An 18929-nucleotide genomic window follows, 5' to 3' on the forward strand; every position below is an offset into this window, starting at 1 on the left:
CCGCTGAACCTCATACAGATTGGTAAGTCGCAAGATTTCTTGAACAGATAACTTGTCGTGGACCATATATTACTCAATTATAATAACTCACACAAATTGGGACCTCTCGAAAAAAAGCGCACACGAAGCGTGTGAATGGTTTGTTTTAGTATATGCTAAAATATCTGAGGGGATACATATTTATTGCTACATTAATTTTAGCTTTTATTGTTTTTAAATAATATTTTATTTTTCTTGAATTCGTAAATTGCGATTAAAGAATAAAAATTGAATATTAAATTACAATCTCTTATAAAATTTTATAAATGATAGAAATCTACAAAGTTGCAAATAATGTTTACATGTCAAAGTTAATAATTAACATATCGTTCAAAAATTAGATGCAGGAGAATTTACATAATATTTATTTGTGTCTAAATTCTTATTTTTATATTTTCGCTTAGAATATGTGGAAGTATTATATGTAAATCTAACATTTTATTTATTTCAACTTTAAAAGAGTGAAAACGTAATGTCATTTATAGAAACGTTTCTTACAAACAAATATATCTTACTTTTATATGATGCTTACTAAATTTTTGTATTCTTTCTTGGCAAAGGTAGCTGTTTTAATTAATAATGAGAAAATTAATGTATTACATATGCGCGTCTCACTACGTTGAAAAATCTTTACAAAGTATGTTTGACTCAGTAATCTACAAATCCAATAAGTATAGTGATAACACTCGCACTGATTACTTTTTTTTTTTTTTTTTTTTTAATTTTTCATTAACATGCAAAAGTCAATAATATATAATATGAGAGTAAATTGTATTATATGACAAAAATGAATCACATAATACATACAAGTTGCTATTTCTTCTATTGCTATAGATCGTACAAGAAAATTACTATATAAGAATGAACTTTCTCCATGAAGTATAGAACATAACTTGTTAAGCTTTTTTTTTCCAATTGATTACATCTAATTATAAATCTATTACGTATCATAGCTTCATATAGTTTACTCACACACGTTTTTCAAATCTCGAAACAATTTTGTGCGTAAATCAATAAAAATGTAAGAAAGACTTAAATAGTATCACATACTAATATATTTATCTAAGTGTTAATTAATTTCAAGTTTTACGAATCTACTGTATGAATCGCACAATTTATTGCCGTATGGTATAACGCTATATCAGGATCACTTAAAAATTCTTTAGAAAACTTTATGCTTATTTGTTGTATCAATCTGCAGACGTATACAGAAAAAACATAATAAAAATGGGACTTTCCGTTAACGAACTTTGAAACTATATGACCGGTAAACAACTTATACATACTATTTCACATTTATGGCATTACTTCTGCTACACGCATATTAACGATGGGTCGTAATTCTTGCTGCGCATAATCTTCTGGTAATGGTAATAAAGATATTAAACGGACCAACAATTTTGTGACGGATCTCTGTTCATTTTTGTGCAACAGCAACATATTTCTAGCCAAATGTAGAGTCCTTTTTGCAATTTCAGCTTGGCATAATCTAAAAATACAAAGAAAAATGTCGTAATACAGTACAAAAAAGAGATATGACTTATAATAATATCCTTTATACCTGTGTTTAGCAGTCAAACATGGAAACTGATCAATTTTATTACATAAGTCCGTTAATCGGGGCTTTAGCGCTTCCAGTTGATAAGTTAATCCACAGTAATCTGGAGCAGACCTTAATAGAGACTGAATTTCAGTAGTTATTTCCATATACTCCCACAAAAGCTGTCCTTGATGCGACCATCCGCTAATTGTGCCGCTACATTCGATCGGTGTCAGCGGGCCTAACAGTGATTTTAAATATTCATAGTTTTCTGCAACATAGAATATAAAATAATTTATCTGCACTGTAAAATAGACATATTATAGAAAAAAAGAAGTTATCGGTACCATTTATTATAGCATCAGCTGCCAAATGCTCTATTATAATTTCGTGGGCTTGAGTCCATTGTTTTGCTTGGATATAGTACCAAGCTGCTTCGCCATACCTGTAAAAAAATTAAATTTGTTCAAATCCAGAACTTTGTATTAACTAACAAGTGTAGCATTTTTCTTTTTAATTTAAACTAATATATCTAAATATCTCATTAAATACCTTTTATTGACATTGCTTTTAATGGCCTTAGCCTGATAAATCCAAACTGTCGATATTCCAAGCTCTTCCTTTAAAAACTGTTCACGTGCTACATATTCTGGACTGTCGTCTATTTCTATGTGACGCAACAATAGGTCTTGCACAGCAGTTCGTCGTCTGACTGAATCTCGTAGATGTAGCACTACAAATATTGCCCAATGCCAGAGTCCATGCGCTTCCAATTGCGTTGCGAAGTTCGTATGAGTTAATGCGGCAACGTGATCGGAGAGATGTGTATAGCCCAAAGCCACGAGCGTTTGCTGTACCAGCCAACTATAAAACAATAACCAAAATAATGAACAACTTAAATGTATATAAAATTTTATTTCCTACAACTTCGTATATCATTCTTAAAAATTTTATCAATACTATAGACTTACCTCAATCTATAATCCAAGGGATTAGCAGTATAAGACAGTGGATTCAGAAGCTCGCCTAGATCGTGATTTCCCGTACAGTACAACTTCAGAAGATGAAAGCAGAGATCGTGTATCCGTTTCCCGTTACTTAGCTCCGCGTCGTACTCGTTTTCTCTATACTCGGGTTCAGGAACCGCTGCATACGCCTGAGCCTCCGTTGCGTTAAACGACACCTCATAAAGATCTAATGCGTCAGTGATCGAGCAAGTTGGCGGCGACAAGTACCACAGATGAATAGCAAAAGCCCGTTTCCAATCTAAATCCTCGCATACATTGATAGTACCGTGTTTGCTGGAGATGAGCGGTTCGCCCGCCACCAACATGAATAGCTTCAGACGCTCAATTGTGAGATTTTCGTCCACGTCGGTCTCTTGCCATAATGCGAGCTGTTGCTTGATAAATTTCTTTACTGTATCGCCGCTTCGTAATTGCGCCATTAATAATGCCAGGCAATGATCACCGACCTTCCGCGCTTCCTGACAAGCATCCTCCAGCTTGCAAGCGGACAGCAACGACAATATTATCTTCTCATGCGAGTTTTTGGTTTCAATATCGATGTTTTTAATTTCTCGTTCAACTCTTTTCTGTACCACGTTTTTTAGCCACTCGCCCACGGCTTCCCTTCTTACCACGACATTATAATGTTCTTCATTAGCGTTATCGGTCGTGTCCTGGTCGGCGTAATTTCCCCAGAGTGCTACACACAAGGTCCACACAGTGCTCGAGTATCGATGGAACGATTTCTCGCCTGCGCTACTGTACTGCATCTGCTCGTCATTAATATCTTCGCTCGGTCTTTGTTCTTTTTCCGCTAGATCCTGCGCCAGTGCGCAATGCAGCTGCAATGCTTCGTTCGCGCTTTCGGTTGCTACATCAAACGTGGGACAGTCCCTTTCATAATTCATCACGCAGTGATCCAGTTGGATTCTCAAATGACGTTCTATGCTATCTTTGAATGTTTTTTGTGTTTCCGTGTCGTACTTGTCACCTCCAAGAATTTGCAGACGTTGAACAATTACTGTTGACGATATGTCATCAGCGAGACGACCGGAAACATAAAGATTCAGCTGAGTAAAAGAGCTTTGCAGTGGCATTTTAGTCGCCTGTTCTTGTGTACTCAGAGATAGCAGTGTCAGACCGGTACCCCAACTCGGTCGAAACGTTCTACCCATGTATATACCAGCGTCGGCAATGCAGCGAAATCGTAATCTGTTCAACCTGGATTCTTTAAGAGGTACAACTTCATAGTGATATTTCAATACGCTCGTTACCGGTCTAACAACGGGTGGCGGAATACTTCTCTCGATAATCTGTTTATCTCTCGCGCCAATACGAGGCAAATGAGATTTTTTACTTGACGTATAAAGCGCGCTTTCTGGAGAACAGGTGGAAAGCAATGATTCGTTTGGAAAAACAGTTGCTCGTAATGATGTAGTATTATAAGTTTCATCGTTTTTGGCTTCTGTGACATCTGGGAAATAACGTATTAGAGTTTTTTGTACCAAAGGAAATATATCATTATTAATCTCATTTACGTCCTCATCGTTCACGTCAAAAAAACTCGCTTTCATGAGTTGTAATTTGTGACTATCTGTACCAGCGACTCGAGCGTTATCGCCAATTGGACTGACGGTCATTCGTTTTTCATAACTGTAATCTCCAGAAATGAAACTGGAACGTCCAAATGAAGTCTCTCCGACCGGATTGACAATCATTCCTCGTTCTTCGTAACTATGATCACTGTAACCAAAATGGTTGAGAGGAGTTTTCGTTAAAAAATTATTCTCGACACTCGGATGTTGCTTGTTGTTTCCAATTTTCGTACTATCTAATGTTCCATTAGCTATTGTCCCATTAATTGTCTCTTTATTTGTCGTTAATGAGGGATCGACAGGTTTGCCTTTTTGTATGGGTGCAGGAAATCCTTTCAATTTTTTCGCTTCCGAGGTCTGTGCGATCTGATTATCATCCTCGTCTGAATCGCTAAGACCGTACTTAGAGAAATGGTCGACTTTAAAAACCCATGAGCCAGTTTCCGGTCGATATTCAAGGAAACGGGTGTCGTGCTTTGCGGACACTCTACGCAATTTTCCTTCATAATTCATCGCGGCAAGTCGCTGCGGATCAGTGATTGGTTCATGTAGTGATTTATCGTGTGGCCACACCTTGTCCAAGGTGACTTGTGCTCTTCGATTCAAGCCTTGTCCCACTGGTGGTTTTTTCTCATCGTTAGGGTAAATAATTACCTCCTTATGACGGAAATGTACTACAACCGCAAATATAATACTAATTAATATTTTTTTTTCTTTCAAAAAAAAAAAAAAAAAAAAAAAAAATAATGCTTAACACATATCATATTTATAGAAATTACCGATTTCATCAAGATTTAAACCATATATGTCAAATGAATCCGGGAAATATACATTTCCATAATCTTGACGACCAATGGTAAAATTCGGCACGACGCATGACTCCCCGCAAACAAAATCGTCTAGTTTATCAAGCGGTGGAATGGTATAATAGCCTGCTCGTTGTAATGTAATTTTAGCTGCATTCACATTCCAGTTTGATTGTAGCATCGAAAACGAATTTTCATCCGTTTCTTGACCAGATTCTAAGATTTAAGAAATTAACAATTAAAATTATATTATTCATATAAAATAATAGATAATATAATAAGTAAAAAAGTTGGTTTAATTAATATTTACCTGAATTTTGCATAGTAAGGTTCGCAGAACTTTTCTCATTTTCAAAAGAAGAATTTTGTGCCATTTCGATTGAGTTGGTTGGATCTGAATGATTTATATTTGATGAATTACTTTGCGATCTTAATTCAACCACCGTATTATTCACTTCGTCGGGTACATTCGTTCCAGAAAAAGGTGATCGTTGCCCCTCAAGCAATTCATCGTCGGAAATTTTACTTTTTCGTGGAATTGTGGACTTCAACCTATAAAGAATTTAAAAATACTCAAACTTACACTTTTTTTACAGTAACTTCTTAAGTAAATTTAATAAAAATATATTATTGCATTACCAAGATGTAGATAACCGTCGATCGTTCGCAAGTCGATTATTATCTTGGCTGTGATTTTCCTTGTCATTAACTTCGATACTATTACTGTTGTTCATTACATTTGTTGTATCTGCTCGGTCATCTAGAGTACCATTTCTCGTCATAGATTCTCCATTTTCTGTAGGAGATTGAACAGAAGAATTTGTCGCTGACTTTGGTCGTAATACTAAACGTTTTGCACTTGGTCGAGGTTGAAAAGCCTCGGTTATCACGGGATCTTCTTCTTCGAGACCATCAAACAAGGATTTCTAGAATAGATATTTCGTGAAAAAAAAAAAAAGTATTTTTTTATCTAATAATAACTCACAAAAAATCGCAGTTTAAAATATCTAAAAACTTAAGAAGTTTACCTTAGATAGCTGTGTAGAACTAACGACTCTTGTTTTAATTTTCGGAGATTTATTATTAGCAGTAACTCTATATTGTGGACTGTTTAGTACTTTTGATGTTGGATTAGTAGGTTTTAAAAGTTCTTCGGTTTTTCCAGATGCCTATAAGGAAATAAATTATACATAAAAATAAATTATGCTATTTTTTTATCAAGTTTATAAACATTTTAATTCGGCACAATACTCACTGGTAAAAGATTCTTCAATAACGGTGAATCGCCGAATGGTGCAGAAACAAGAGCCAAGATTTGCTGATGTACTGGTACCGAACCATTTGCTTTAGCTTGGTTTGATGTCACCCTAATATAAGACATTTATTTTAATATGCAATACACACCACACATTTGCGCGGACACAGTAAAAACTAAATTTTTTATTAATTTTTAAAATTAAATATATTAATAAAAAATATATAAATTATAGCATAAATGTCACATTACCCTCCATTAAGTAAACCCATTCCCGTTCCAGACATCATATTGGAATTCGTTCCAAAAGTAGAAGCTCCAAACGCTCCAGAATTGTTAAATGTTGTATTGTTTCCGGGATTTCCGAAGAGACTACCTGGTTTTTGTTGCCCGAACAGTGAAGAACCACTGCCCAAGTTTAAGCCAGTATTCGTGCCTATAATAATATACATGCAATATAGATATGTTGGTTACCATTTAGAGACATATATGTAAATTTAATTAAATATTAAAAAAAAAGTAACTACCAAGTCCAGTTGAAGATATAGGTGGTGCTCCAAAAGAAAATCCTGATGTTTGTCCAGCTGGTTTGAACGACGAGTTAAACAATGAGGATCCAGCATTAGAACCAGAATTGAAACCTGGATTAGTTCCAAATGTGGAAGGAGCACTTGGGCCAAACGTAGATGTTGTTCCAAATCCAGTGGTGGTAGTTTTATTACCAAATAATGGCGCGGTGGTATTTGTGGCTGGTTGACCAAAGCTCGTAAAACCAGTACTAGCTGACGTTGATGGAATATTAAAAGCAGATTTGTTCTGATTAAATAATCCAATACTCTGTAAATAAAATGTAAGTATTAATTTTTTCATATAAAATCCGTTTATTAAAAAATATAATGTTTTGTGTGTACCACTTAAAAAGATCGTCTATGTATCTCATTGCGAGTTTATACGTTACCTGATTAGGTTGTGTAGGACCAAATGTAGCTCCGAATCCTGTATTTTGTCCAGTATTAATGGTACCGAAACCTGTTCCAGCGGTTTGATTAGTACTGTTAGTACCAAAAAGTGGCGTCGGAGCAGCTGCTATAAATAAGATTTTGTATTAAATATTTTACATTTTATTAAAAAATATATTATTTACTAAATTATTAAAATAATGGTAAATAAAAAATTAGGTAAAAAAAACATAATAAAAATAAACATATCGATTTTTCTCTCTTTTGACTTCCTAACAAGTTTATGTGCATAATTTCTATAATTATTACACATTTTAATAATAATTGTGAATTGTGTGGATGATCAATATATGAAAATATAAGATAATTATAAAAAATATTTAGCTTTAAGCTGGCCTTAAAAACAATTGCTTGAATATAAAAAAATTTGTTCTTTCTTTTAATACAGAAGAGCACACAGTCGGTGTGAATTCTAAGATAATTCTGTATGCATGGAGATTGAAATTATATACACTGGGATAAATAAAATAACTTACTACCAAATGGCTTTGTTTGAGTATTAGTACCAAACAGATTTGTAGTGGGCGTAGAATTGAATGCAAAGCTGTTGGTCGTTGTAGTTGCTGGGGTTCCAAAATTAGTAATGGGTTTTCCGAATAGTCCGGTCGATCCTGATTGACTAGTGGCACCAAATCCTCCTGTCATCGATCCAAATCCTTTAAAAAAATAATTAAAAAATTAAGAAAACATGCTCTTATTTTTACTGCATATAATATTCTATAATTATATTGCAAAATATACGTTTTTATGGCTTAAAGGCATTTTTATGGCACTTAAAGGCTGATATGATATTTTCTGCGGCGAGCGGCGACGGCGGCTGGCGTAGATAACCGGAGATAACTGTTTTCCCTCTCAGTGCGGCGGGGAAGGAAAACACGACGAGCGAAACATATGATCACGAAACCCGGGTACATCGGGTGGACGCGAGTAGCTATACGTATCGGCAGCGTAATTAACGTGTAATTAATTAATGATTAATTAATGACATAACGTGTAATTAATTAATAAGCGCGACAGCAAACGCGAATGAAATGGGTGATACGCAAACGCGATTATTTCCTTCGTAAACGCAAGAGACGTCGGGAGACGTGGAGGCTGCGGGAGATTTCGACGCGAGAAACTTTAGGCTTAACTAGCACTTTTTGTCGAAACCGCGATCACCGCGGACACTGAAACGAAAGGGCGAGAGGGGCTCAACACTTTTCGGGGAAAGTCGCGGTTTTCTTTCGCAGGTTTCCCGGTGGGAAAATCGTGATTTACCCCTCTCTCGACCGCCGAGTACAGGAGAGATAGTAGTAGTTCCCCCCTCAGTCCTCAGTGATCTGTGCTACGTAAAACATATACGCACGTGCTTCGTGTGAGGTTTGACGCACACCACGCCAAGATCACGTACGCTAGCCGCCGTCGCAGCATTACGGACGTCATTTATGAAGGTGAGTGTACATTATGTCTAAATATTCCATGTTAATAATCACATAACATACCTGTCCCAGCCGTGCTGGTACCAGCTGCTGTGCTACCGAAAGGTGATGTTTGTGGTGTTGTTCCAAAAAGTCCTGTTTGTGGGCCTGTTTAAAAAAATTAAAATATAAATATTTTATTTTAATAATAAAACTAATAGATAATAACAATATACCTTTTTTTCCAAGTTGATAATCTTCAAAACGTAATTCCTCATAAGATTTAGATTCATATTCCTTCATAGCCACAATACAATTATGACGGGCTGAGATGCTATGTGTTATTCCATTTTTTGACATGGAATCAGTTGTAGCAACAGGTGTAAATTTCACTGAAGTACCAACTATAGTAGTCGGGTTAGTATTTCCAAAACCTGTATAGAAAGAGATTAAATGTTAAATAAAAAAATTTTTTGTTATTAATCTAGATATATACAAATATAATTTTGATCATATTCTACCTGTGGTTGCACCAAAAAGACTTGTGTTTGGAGTGGCATTGGTCTGACCAAATGGTGTAGGTTGTTGTGCATTTTGTTGTGGTTGTCCAAATAAATTGGTTCCAGATGTTGTACCAAAATTAAAACCAGGTTTGTTTGCTTGCCCAAAAGCTGAAGTCCCTGTACTTGTACTAAAAAGATTTGCCCCTGTATTTTGCTGAGTGCCGAAAAGATTAGTACTTGTATTTGTTGTTCCAAAGCCTACAAAAATAAAAATATATTTAATATATCTTAACAATATAGTATAATAAATATAATTTTATATATATTAAATTAGAACTACATCTATTGCTAGCACATTACAATTAACATTTACTAATTTAATATCTAACAAAATTTAGAAATTATTTTAAATAAAAAATACACAAAGATATACACACAATGTGTAATTATTAAAAAAAAAAAATATTCAAAATATATGAGCAAATTTTATAAATTGTGAAATATTAAAAAAAATAGTATAATTGAGAATGTCTCAAATGCATAAGAATATGTTGCATACACAAATATACATACGGATCTATATTTTTTAAGTTGTACATGCAAAATAAAACAGTTTATAAATTGCTACCTCCAAAAGATGGTTGAGTACTAGTTGGTTGTCTAAATGCTGGTGGTGTCGTATTATTCCCAAACAAGCCACCTGTAGTAGAACCTGTGGGTTTAGAACTAAAAAGTGAAGTATTGGTACTACCAAAAACAGGTGTTGCACCACTACCAAAACTTGTTGTAGTAATGGGTTTACCAAATGCAGATTGACCAAATGGACTGTTTTGTGTTGCTGTGTTAAATCCACCTAAAAAGAAGATACATATTTTAACAGAAACTTAATTAAATATTTTCAATCCCTTATATACATAGCATGCTACATACTGAATGATGTGTTTCCAGTTTGCCCAAACATGTTAAAGGAATTACAACAGATCCTTGTTCAAGCAAAAACCTGAAATAAAGTTGTTTTTCCTTTTAATGGAAATAACAAAAAAAAAACAAGAAAAAAATGCATTCTGCATCTTAGATACACATAAAGTTTATTAATTTCATTAAAAAAGAAAAAAGAAATTTAACGCTTTCGATCCTTCTCTCGACAAAAATACATGTGACGCATTAAATGTACTTCGGTTAAGAACTGGCTAACTCAGTATCCCTCTTCATGCAGGAGAAAGTTGTAGCGTCTTGGCGGACTTCGCGATTGTGAATATTCGATCGATCTCTTTCTAATCGCGAATGACGCAAGACTCTGCAATGCTTACCTGTATAGATAAGTCACTTGAATTTGTGCATAAAGCACAAATATTCCTTTTCGCGTCAAGAATCTGACGACGTTATTTGTTATACGCAATCATACGCAATTACACAGAAATATCGAGCACGCGATTGTGAATATTCGATCGCTTTTTCTAATCGCGAACGACGCAAGACTCTGCCTTACCTGTATAAATAAGTCACTTGAATTTGTGCATAAAGCACGAATATTCCTTTTCGCGTCAAGAATCTGACAACGTTATTTGTTATACGCTATCATACGCAATTACACAACACAGAAATATCGAGCACGCAAGAGACAGGATCACTAAACTCGCGTATAGTGTGACCAACAGCGTGCCGTATAGGGGAAATATTACATACATTATTAGGTTGCTATAACATACATTCGACAACGATATTGTCGGACGTAGCAATTGGCTGCGGGATAGAAAATTTATGGAGATTCAAGAAATATTCTATCTCTTAACCAATTGCTACGTCCGACAATGTCGTTGTCGGATGTATGTAATAGTACCTTTACCCTAAAAACTTGGTTACTAGGGTCTTGAAATTAAGAAAAAGAGATTACGCTGCCAGCACTGAAAGTTAAACCTATGAAATCCGCCTTTATCCTAAAATTTGTTTATTGTTTGTTTATCATCGATTTGTGTACGAACAAGAAGCAGTAATCTCCATTTTTCGTGCAGGACATCATGAAACATAAGATATCGGGTCATTTACCAGGTAAATTGCCATTTAACAAATTAGACAAATGTTACTCGCGTGAAAGTAAAAATTTTTTAACAAACATTTTGTAAATTTTCAGCCGTACCGTCATCGCTTTCTCCCTGGATAATCGTGATTTTATCACTTTGTTTTGTTAACAGTTATGATGGAGATTTCGTTTTTGACGATACCGAGGCTATCGTTAATAACAACGACGTACGTAACACACCAATCTGGAATGTATTCCAAAATGATTTTTGGGGGATCAAATTGTCCCATAGACAAAGTCACAAATCGTACAGACCTTTTACCATCCTTAGTTTTAGGTAAAAAAAAACAACAAAAATTAAATGTATCTATAAAATACTTCTGCTATCTTGTTTTAAATAGTATATAAAAATCAATTTTTATTTTTTATTTCTATAGATTACAATTCTGGTTAAGACAAAGCTTGGTTTCACAAGACTATCATATAGTGAATATAATACTGCACAGTGTAATTTGCCTGTTGACTCTGTTTGTATACAACATATTCTTAGGGCCTGAAGAACAGAGCACTTCATTTTATGCTACAGCTTTATTTGCAGTTCATCCAATTCATACAGAAGCTGTAATTATCAGCATATAATTATTAGTTTATATATATATATATATATATATATTTAAAAATAATATAATTTAATCTGTACCTTCATATATTAGGTATCTGGAATTGTTGGACGTGCTGAATTATTATGTAGTTTATTCACATGGCTATCAATCTTGTTGTACAGTCGTGTGATATATACCAAGAATATATTACACATGTGGACTGCTATGTCTGGTTTTGCTATTTGCATAACTATGGCAATGTTATGTAAAGAAACTGGAATCACTGCTATTGTGAGTATCAAAATTGTGACTTTAAGCTTAAACTTTTTTTATATAACTGTAAAAGTGCTTGTCTTTGTCTTTTAGGGGATTTGTGCAATATATGATATAGTTATTGTAAATAAAATATACCCGATTGACATAGTTAATTTTCTCTCATTAAAACACTCTGATAAAAGTTTTAATGATTTTATTAATCATAAAAATATTTTATTGCGACTTGCTGCACTCACTCTCATTGCAATAACACTTTTGCTTATAAGGTTCAGTATTATGGGGTTTTCCACCCCAACATTTCAATCGGTAGATAATCCAGCGTCTTTTATGAATAACATACTACTTCGTACAATCAATTATAACTATATTTATTGTCTGAACATGTGGTTGCTTATATGTCCCATGTGGCTCTGTTTTGACTGGTCAATGGGCTGTGTATCTTTGATTACTGGCTACGATTATAGAACTTTTTTAGTCATTATTTTTTGGCTCATGTTCGGAATGTTAATAATGTACATATTTATTTCTCACAAGGATAAAACCTTAAGGTAATTAAAAAATATTTTTTAACTAGGGAAGTATATATATATATATATATTTTTTTTTTTTAAAGTATATAAATGTTTACAGATATACAATTATGGGTCTTGCAGTATTGGTCTGTCCATTTTTACCAGCCAGTAATATTTTCTTTAACGTTGGATTTGTTTTGGCAGAAAGAGTATTGTATATTCCTTCAGCGGGATATTGTTTATTGGTTATTGTCGGCTTGCAGAAACTTTCTGCCCGATTTTCTTTATCTAAAACATCATTACTGGCATACGTTATGCTTATTACACTACTGTTTGTACGTTCTTGGATAAGAAGTAGCCAATGGAGAAATGAAAGACTGCTTTTTCAATCGGCATTAGATGTATGCCCGTTGAATGCAAAAGTACATTACAATATCGCAAAAAATGCTGCAGATGCAGGGAATATTGATCTTGCGAAATTAGAATATCGAGAGGCTTTACGGTATTGCCTACAGTACACAATCTTATTTTCTCCTAAGAAATTTTATCGTGTTCTATATTTGTATTCTTTATACTATATAGACTAAATCCAAAATATGCTCAAGCCATGAACAATCTCGGTAATTTACTCAAAGACGATGGGGAGCTTTTGGAAGCTACAAATTTGTTTAAACAAGCTGTTAATTTACAGTAAGTTTGGTTAAATATTTAATAACTAGTTATTATCTATGAGGGATAAACAGTTGAATCTGTTTACAAATATCTTATTTATTCATGTAATTTTAGGAAGGATTTTTCTACGGCATGGATGAATTTAGGTATAGTTCAGTCAGCATTGAAAAGATACGAAGAATCAGAAGCGAACTATTTCATGGCTTTGCAGTATCGATCAAATTATCCAGATTGTTATTATAATCTAGGTGTATTAGTAAGTGCTACATAATTTTAATCTGTTTTTGAAAATACTGAATTACCATTTATTAATTACAAATATATAAATAGTATTTGGAACGAAAGCAATACGATAAAGCGTTGAAAGCGTGGATAAATGCGACTAAACAAAAATCTACACATAAACGAGCGTGGACGAATATGATATTATTATTAGATGATTTAGGTTCGTATTTAAATTAATGTTTTCTATATAATAAATACGACGGCGTTAAATAATATATTTTTAAAGAAATGCTCTATAATTTTAGGTAGGGCAGAAGAGGCATTGAAAGTGGCAAATAAAGCTTTGGAATTTATTCCGAATCATGCGCCTATTTATTTTAATATTGCTAATATTTTGGGAAAAAAAGGAAAATACGAAGATGCAGAAATCCAATTTAAACGTGCGATATTAAAGGATCCTACGGATCCTATAATTTATGCGAATTTAGGTATATCTAGAAATTCATGGATATCTCATGAAATACGAATAATTTAAAATAATTTATAAAACTGTTTTATATAGGTGTTTTATATCATCGTTGGAACAAATTAAGTGTGGCAGAAGATATGTATAAAAAAGCATTACAGTTAAAACCGGATTTACATAGTGCAAAAGAAAATTTAAAAAGACTGTATACATTAAAAATATCAATAAAATAATTTTGGTTATTTTGTTTACATATTTGAATTTATTCATAATACTATGTTATACAATGTGTGCATTATATTGCTTTAATGTTTAACTTTTTTAGTTTTTACAGATTCTTTAGATTTTGAATGATTTTCCATTCTTAACATTAAGTTTGGTATACAGGGATAGCTATACGCTTTAAAATTTCCTATTTTTTTACCATCAACATAATTATAGGATATAAAACAGTTACTACAAAAGTAACTTACGTCGTGTGGTATTCTATCGTGATCCATTACAATCCAATGTACATTAAATATTCCACAATAGATACAGTTTTTTCCAGAAGGGGGTATTATTCTTTCTATTCTTGGATAAGAGCATAACATTAATTCATCATCCATATTCGCCAATCTATGACAAAAATAATTCGTTAGTAATTAATATTATGGCTTTATTTATAATGCATTTCAACTCTGTAGTAGTATTGTTTTTACTTTTTTATTACGATTTTGCTTTTAATAATGTATAATAAAAAATGATAGAAGTTGTAAAATAATTTTTTAAATAATGTTAACAAAAGTTACCTGGCATCACTTAATACAATTAAATGTTCACAGGAACCCTGATGTTGATACACCCATGGAAAACCAAACTTTGTACAAAGAGATTTTATTTGAGTGTTCATAGTATCGACTTTAAATGGACCTATACCACGAGCTTCTGCCCATTCTAGTATAGTACTACTGTAATCAACATTTAATGGGTCACTGGTATCGTTGTAAAATGTATCTTCAATATAAAAAAATCCTGATTTGTAGACGGTCTATAACATAGTAAACAAAATATAATTTTTTTAATGTGGTAAACCACACATATATCAAATTATAAAATAAGTAAGGTTTTAAATTGAAAGAAAATAGTTACTTTTGCCATTGGTTCAAGTTTCTGGTGAGGTTTTTCACTAATTTCCTTTGTAATTGATAAATCAGATTGACATATGATCTTTTGACGTAATTGATAAAGAGTCTGGCATCCAAATATTGATATGACACTTTTGAGTTTGAGAACTGGGATACCCGTTTTATACTTAAAAGAACGAGGATGGCTTTTAAATGGCTCATATACTCTGATGTAAACTAAAAAATCCTTTCCTGGCTTTGCCATAGAAGTATTATGAATAACTGTAGACTTTGGATAGTTCTAAAAAAAAAAAACTTAATTACTTTAATGTTATAGATTCCTTACATCAATAATACATACATTATATAATATATTGACTCCAAAATAATAATTAAACAATTATAAGTGGATTTTAGTAAATTTTTCCATTATCCTGGATATTTTAATATCTGTTTCATGGAAATAACTACTTACAATACAAGTGCCAATTTGATTTCTTGGCTTATGTAAAGTTTCCTTAGACAAGTTTTTTAATATTTTAAGTGTTTCCAATGGTACATTATCTGAGATTGTTTCAGGTAATTTTACATGCCCATTTTTATCCTGTTTTTCATCTTTGACAGCTTCTATTGGCAATGTTAAGTTATCAATGCTGTAAAAGACATACTAATATAAAACATTAATTTTTTTCAAAAAAGATTATTACAAATTGAAAGATACCTGCAATATTGTTTTATTAAAAGTGTTCTTGCTTGTGAAAGATCAGTATCCATAAGTTTAAAAATCTTCTCTTCATCAAGTTGATCATTATCATAATTTTTTAATGATTGGATTAAATTGCTATATTTTTCAAAATAATTCTGTAAGGAAATCTTTGATGAGGCTTGACGATTGTAAACTTTATATATTTTATCCATTATCCTTGCGAATAGGTTTTATCTAAAACCAAGAAGAAAAATTAAAGATAAAAAATATTTATGGTTAAATATAACAGGTATTTAGCTTAATTAAAGTATTCTAATTACGTTTTGTAAAAATGTATTCTTTTAATACAGCAAACTTCTTTGGAGAGAAAAGATAAACAACACCTAAGACCTATCCTGTAAGAACCATCACACCTGAAATTAGAGAACCCAATTCGGAATCGCGGCTTCCACGCGTTCAGATGCAGAGGCTCGTCCGTGTGAAGCCAGCGGTTCGGCTGCCGTCGGATAGAGGAAAAGGCCAGAGCTATACATTGTCTGTCCTACTCTTTTGCGGCGTCGTCGGCAAGTTATCGCAGATCCGCTTCTCGGTGTATAGCTCTGGTCTTTTTTTCTATCCGACGGCAGCCGAAGCGCTAGCTTCACACGAACGAGCCTCTGTATCTGAACACGTGGAAGCCGCGATTCCGAGTTGGGCTTTCTGCTTCATAGCTGACGCCTCTTTCGACAGAGAACTCGAGTGCGTCAAAGACGTACGGTGTCCTACTTGTTTATAGGTTATTGTTTTCAACAAGATTATATAATTGTAAATTAATGATCGTGTCTAATACAAGTTTTAATGCCTTCTTATTATAAAGAAAAATTTTAAAAGATGAAGGAGATACCTTTTACGAACTGCGAACGAAACTTCGTAAACAAATGCATAGAAGAAGAAACGGTAATTACTCTTACCTTTTTTATAAATTTATTAATTAAAAGTTTATTCTTGATTTACGTTATTTACGTTATACAATTTTTAGAATATGTTTAAAATTTTTTCATATAGGTTTATAAGATAATAATGAAATTTACAATAAATTTTTTACATTTTAGAGGTTGGACGGCCGAAAGTTATTGGAGCCACGACCGGTGAAGATTAATTTTGGCTCTAATTGGGGATGCTGCATGGTTTCTCTTGGACATACTAGGTAAATTTTATTAAACGACATTTTAATTATTTTTTAATAAGTACATAAAGTATTAAAAAAAAAAAAAAAAAAAAAATTTTGTTTGCAGAGCAGTGGCGCAAGTATCATGCGATATACAACAGCCAAAAACGTCTCGTCCCAACGAAGGTATGATACGCATAAGTGTCGAGCTTACTCCATTAGCTGCACAACATTTTGAGAGTGGTAGGCAATCTGAAGCAGCAATACTGATTAGCAGGCAGCTAGAAAAATGTTTTAAGGATTCAAAGTGTATAGATTTAGAATCTCTCTGCATTGTAGCAGATAAAAAGGTTATTGAAAAACACTTCCTATTGCTAAATATAACAATATTTCTATGTATTACAACTCTCATGTTTTTCTATTTAGGTATGGAATTTGAGAATTGACATTAATATAATAAACCATGATGGAAATCTGGTGGATTGTGCCTCTATTGCAACTCTTGCTGCTCTTATGCATTTCCATAGGCCAGATGTTACTTCTACAGGCGAGGAAGTCATTATACATCTGGCTTCTGAGAAAGATTTTTTGCCATTGACATTATTCCATTATCCTGTCTGCATATCTTTCATAACTTTCAAAAGGTTGGTTGGATAAATCAATTTTATATGTGTATAAGATAGAAACAGAACTTTTTTGTTTAAAAAATTTATCAATAAATTACTATTTTACTTACAGTGGCAATAGTATAATGGACCCCACTTATACAGAAGAAAAAGTTGGTGTTGCTGAACTTACTCTTGGTATGAACTCTTATAGAGAACTTTGTAGCTTGCATTTCGATTATTTAACGAAGACTATGACAATTAAAGATGTCATATCTAATGTCTCTAATCATGCAGCTGATTATGCAACAAAATTGGTACAGCACATCAAAGAAGCAGTAATCAAGGATGTGCAGTCACGGTACATTGTATTTTACGTTGCTCTCGAAATGCTTTTATTGCACAGTGATTTTATTTTAATAAATTAATGTAAAATTTAATAGTTATAATATTAATTTAAATATTTAAAACAATTTTTATTACGTTGATATAAAGATTTGTTTCATCATGTATGTACACCGAAGGGCAGATAGAGCGTTTTCTGCGGCGACAGCGGTTAGCGTACGTAATCCTAGGCGATAGAGGCAGGAGATAAGAGAACGGGGAGAAATCAGTCTTCGGCAATCCGGCCGACGCGGTATATACATGCGGTACATGTGAAACTCGATGCACACGACGCTAAAGTCACGTTCTCTAGCTGCCGTCGCCATATCTACTATATCTGTCTTTCAGTGTACGATTATTTAAAGTCTAAAGCATTAATTAAAGAAACAATTCTCTCAATTAAAAAAATTATTATAGATATAAAAAAGACGACAGCAATATATCCAGATTTAAAGAGAGCATTCAAGTGAATAAGTTGACGACTACGATTGGCGATTATATAAGTATTAAATTACGTAAATGGAATGCAACAGCGATAGCCGAAGGTACACATCTTATTCAGTTTCTTCCATACATTTATATATATAATTAAAAATTTTTTTAATAATTTTTTTTTAATTGACATAAACTTTAATGATACTTTAATTTAAAGCAAATAATTACATTTACAGATGACACAGATAATTTTATGGAAATAGAAAACGAAGACAAAAGTCATGTTATAAAACGTGAAGAAGGATCTGCTGAATTAATACCAGTTTTTAATGTAAGTACAAAATTTGAACATATACAATACGGAATTAATTTTCTTATTATTTTTGAACCTGTTTAAATTGGTATTAATAATATAATAAATTTTTATCATTTTTTTTTCTTTTTTGCAGGAATCAAATAAAAAAGAAAATCCTGATATAGATACATACGACTCTGACTGGGAAGAAGTTCTTGTCAGGTCACCATCTTTGGAAACAAAAGAAATTATAGACTTAGCAGATAGTGACTAGATTTATTTTAAAATATATAAATTTGAAAAATTGATAGATT

At 32.9% G+C, this 18929-nt stretch overlaps 4 protein-coding genes across 11 annotated transcripts; 2 read left to right on the forward strand and 2 right to left on the reverse strand.

Annotated features, from left to right (window-relative positions):
- Positions 1–738: 738 nt before the first annotated feature.
- On the reverse strand, positions 739–10877 carry Nup98-96 (nuclear pore complex protein Nup98-96). 5 transcript variants are annotated; one of them, XM_070655717.1, is made up of 20 exons: positions 10654–10877; positions 10095–10164; positions 9793–10017; positions 9183–9422; positions 8898–9095; positions 8746–8829; positions 7768–7917; positions 7201–7325; positions 6770–7079; positions 6495–6678; positions 6243–6354; positions 6016–6156; positions 5627–5913; positions 5298–5539; positions 4961–5203; positions 2551–4855; positions 2132–2443; positions 1927–2024; positions 1601–1850; positions 739–1528 (listed from the first exon to the last, which is right to left on the reverse strand). In XM_070655717.1, exons 2-20 carry the CDS (start codon positions 10123–10125, stop codon positions 1336–1338), a joined length of 5730 nt encoding a protein of 1909 aa, XP_070511818.1. In that variant the 5' UTR covers positions 10126–10164; positions 10654–10877; the 3' UTR covers positions 739–1335. The 5 variants fall into 5 exon arrangements, with proteins under 5 accessions (XP_070511818.1, XP_070511817.1, XP_070511816.1 ...); XM_070655716.1 differs by having other exon boundaries at positions 7201–7328; XM_070655715.1 differs by having other exon boundaries at positions 7738–7917.
- Positions 10878–10976: 99 nt separating this feature from the next.
- Positions 10977–14170, forward strand: LOC139102074 (protein O-mannosyl-transferase TMTC4). Of its 3 annotated transcripts, none has more exons than XM_070655719.1 (11): positions 10977–11213; positions 11357–11411; positions 11622–11805; positions 11898–12077; positions 12153–12610; positions 12693–13076; positions 13157–13264; positions 13361–13502; positions 13577–13691; positions 13777–13959; positions 14034–14170. In XM_070655719.1, exons 1-11 carry the CDS (start codon positions 11183–11185, stop codon positions 14168–14170), a joined length of 1977 nt encoding a protein of 658 aa, XP_070511820.1. In that variant the 5' UTR covers positions 10977–11182. The 3 variants fall into 3 exon arrangements, with proteins under 3 accessions (XP_070511820.1, XP_070511822.1, XP_070511819.1); XM_070655721.1 differs by having other exon boundaries at positions 10978–11213; positions 11296–11411; XM_070655718.1 differs by having other exon boundaries at positions 10982–11213; positions 11296–11521.
- A 6-nt stretch (positions 14171–14176) lies between these two features.
- Positions 14177–16245, reverse strand: Pbp49 (proximal sequence element A Pbp49). Its single transcript, XM_070655732.1, has 6 exons — positions 16070–16245; positions 15765–15983; positions 15519–15696; positions 15069–15344; positions 14729–14967; positions 14177–14555 (listed from the first exon to the last, which is right to left on the reverse strand). Exons 2-6 carry the CDS (start codon positions 15959–15961, stop codon positions 14243–14245), a joined length of 1203 nt encoding a protein of 400 aa, XP_070511833.1. The 5' UTR covers positions 15962–15983; positions 16070–16245; the 3' UTR covers positions 14177–14242.
- A 175-nt stretch (positions 16246–16420) lies between these two features.
- Rrp45 (exosome complex component Rrp45) lies at positions 16421–18923 on the forward strand. Of its 2 annotated transcripts, XM_070655735.1 has the most exons (9): positions 16421–16685; positions 16841–16935; positions 17024–17246; positions 17323–17540; positions 17635–17699; positions 17799–17862; positions 18303–18430; positions 18557–18651; positions 18770–18923. In XM_070655735.1, exons 1-9 carry the CDS (start codon positions 16620–16622, stop codon positions 18887–18889), a joined length of 1074 nt encoding a protein of 357 aa, XP_070511836.1. In that variant the 5' UTR covers positions 16421–16619; the 3' UTR covers positions 18890–18923. The 2 variants fall into 2 exon arrangements, with proteins under 2 accessions (XP_070511836.1, XP_070511835.1); XM_070655734.1 differs by having other exon boundaries at positions 16434–16685; positions 17635–17862.
- Positions 18924–18929: the final 6 nt, after the last annotated feature.

The sequence above is a fragment of the Cardiocondyla obscurior genome, linkage group LG04 (assembly GCF_019399895.1).
Source record: "Cardiocondyla obscurior isolate alpha-2009 linkage group LG04, Cobs3.1, whole genome shotgun sequence".
Classification (NCBI taxonomy): domain Eukaryota; kingdom Metazoa; phylum Arthropoda; class Insecta; order Hymenoptera; family Formicidae; genus Cardiocondyla; species Cardiocondyla obscurior.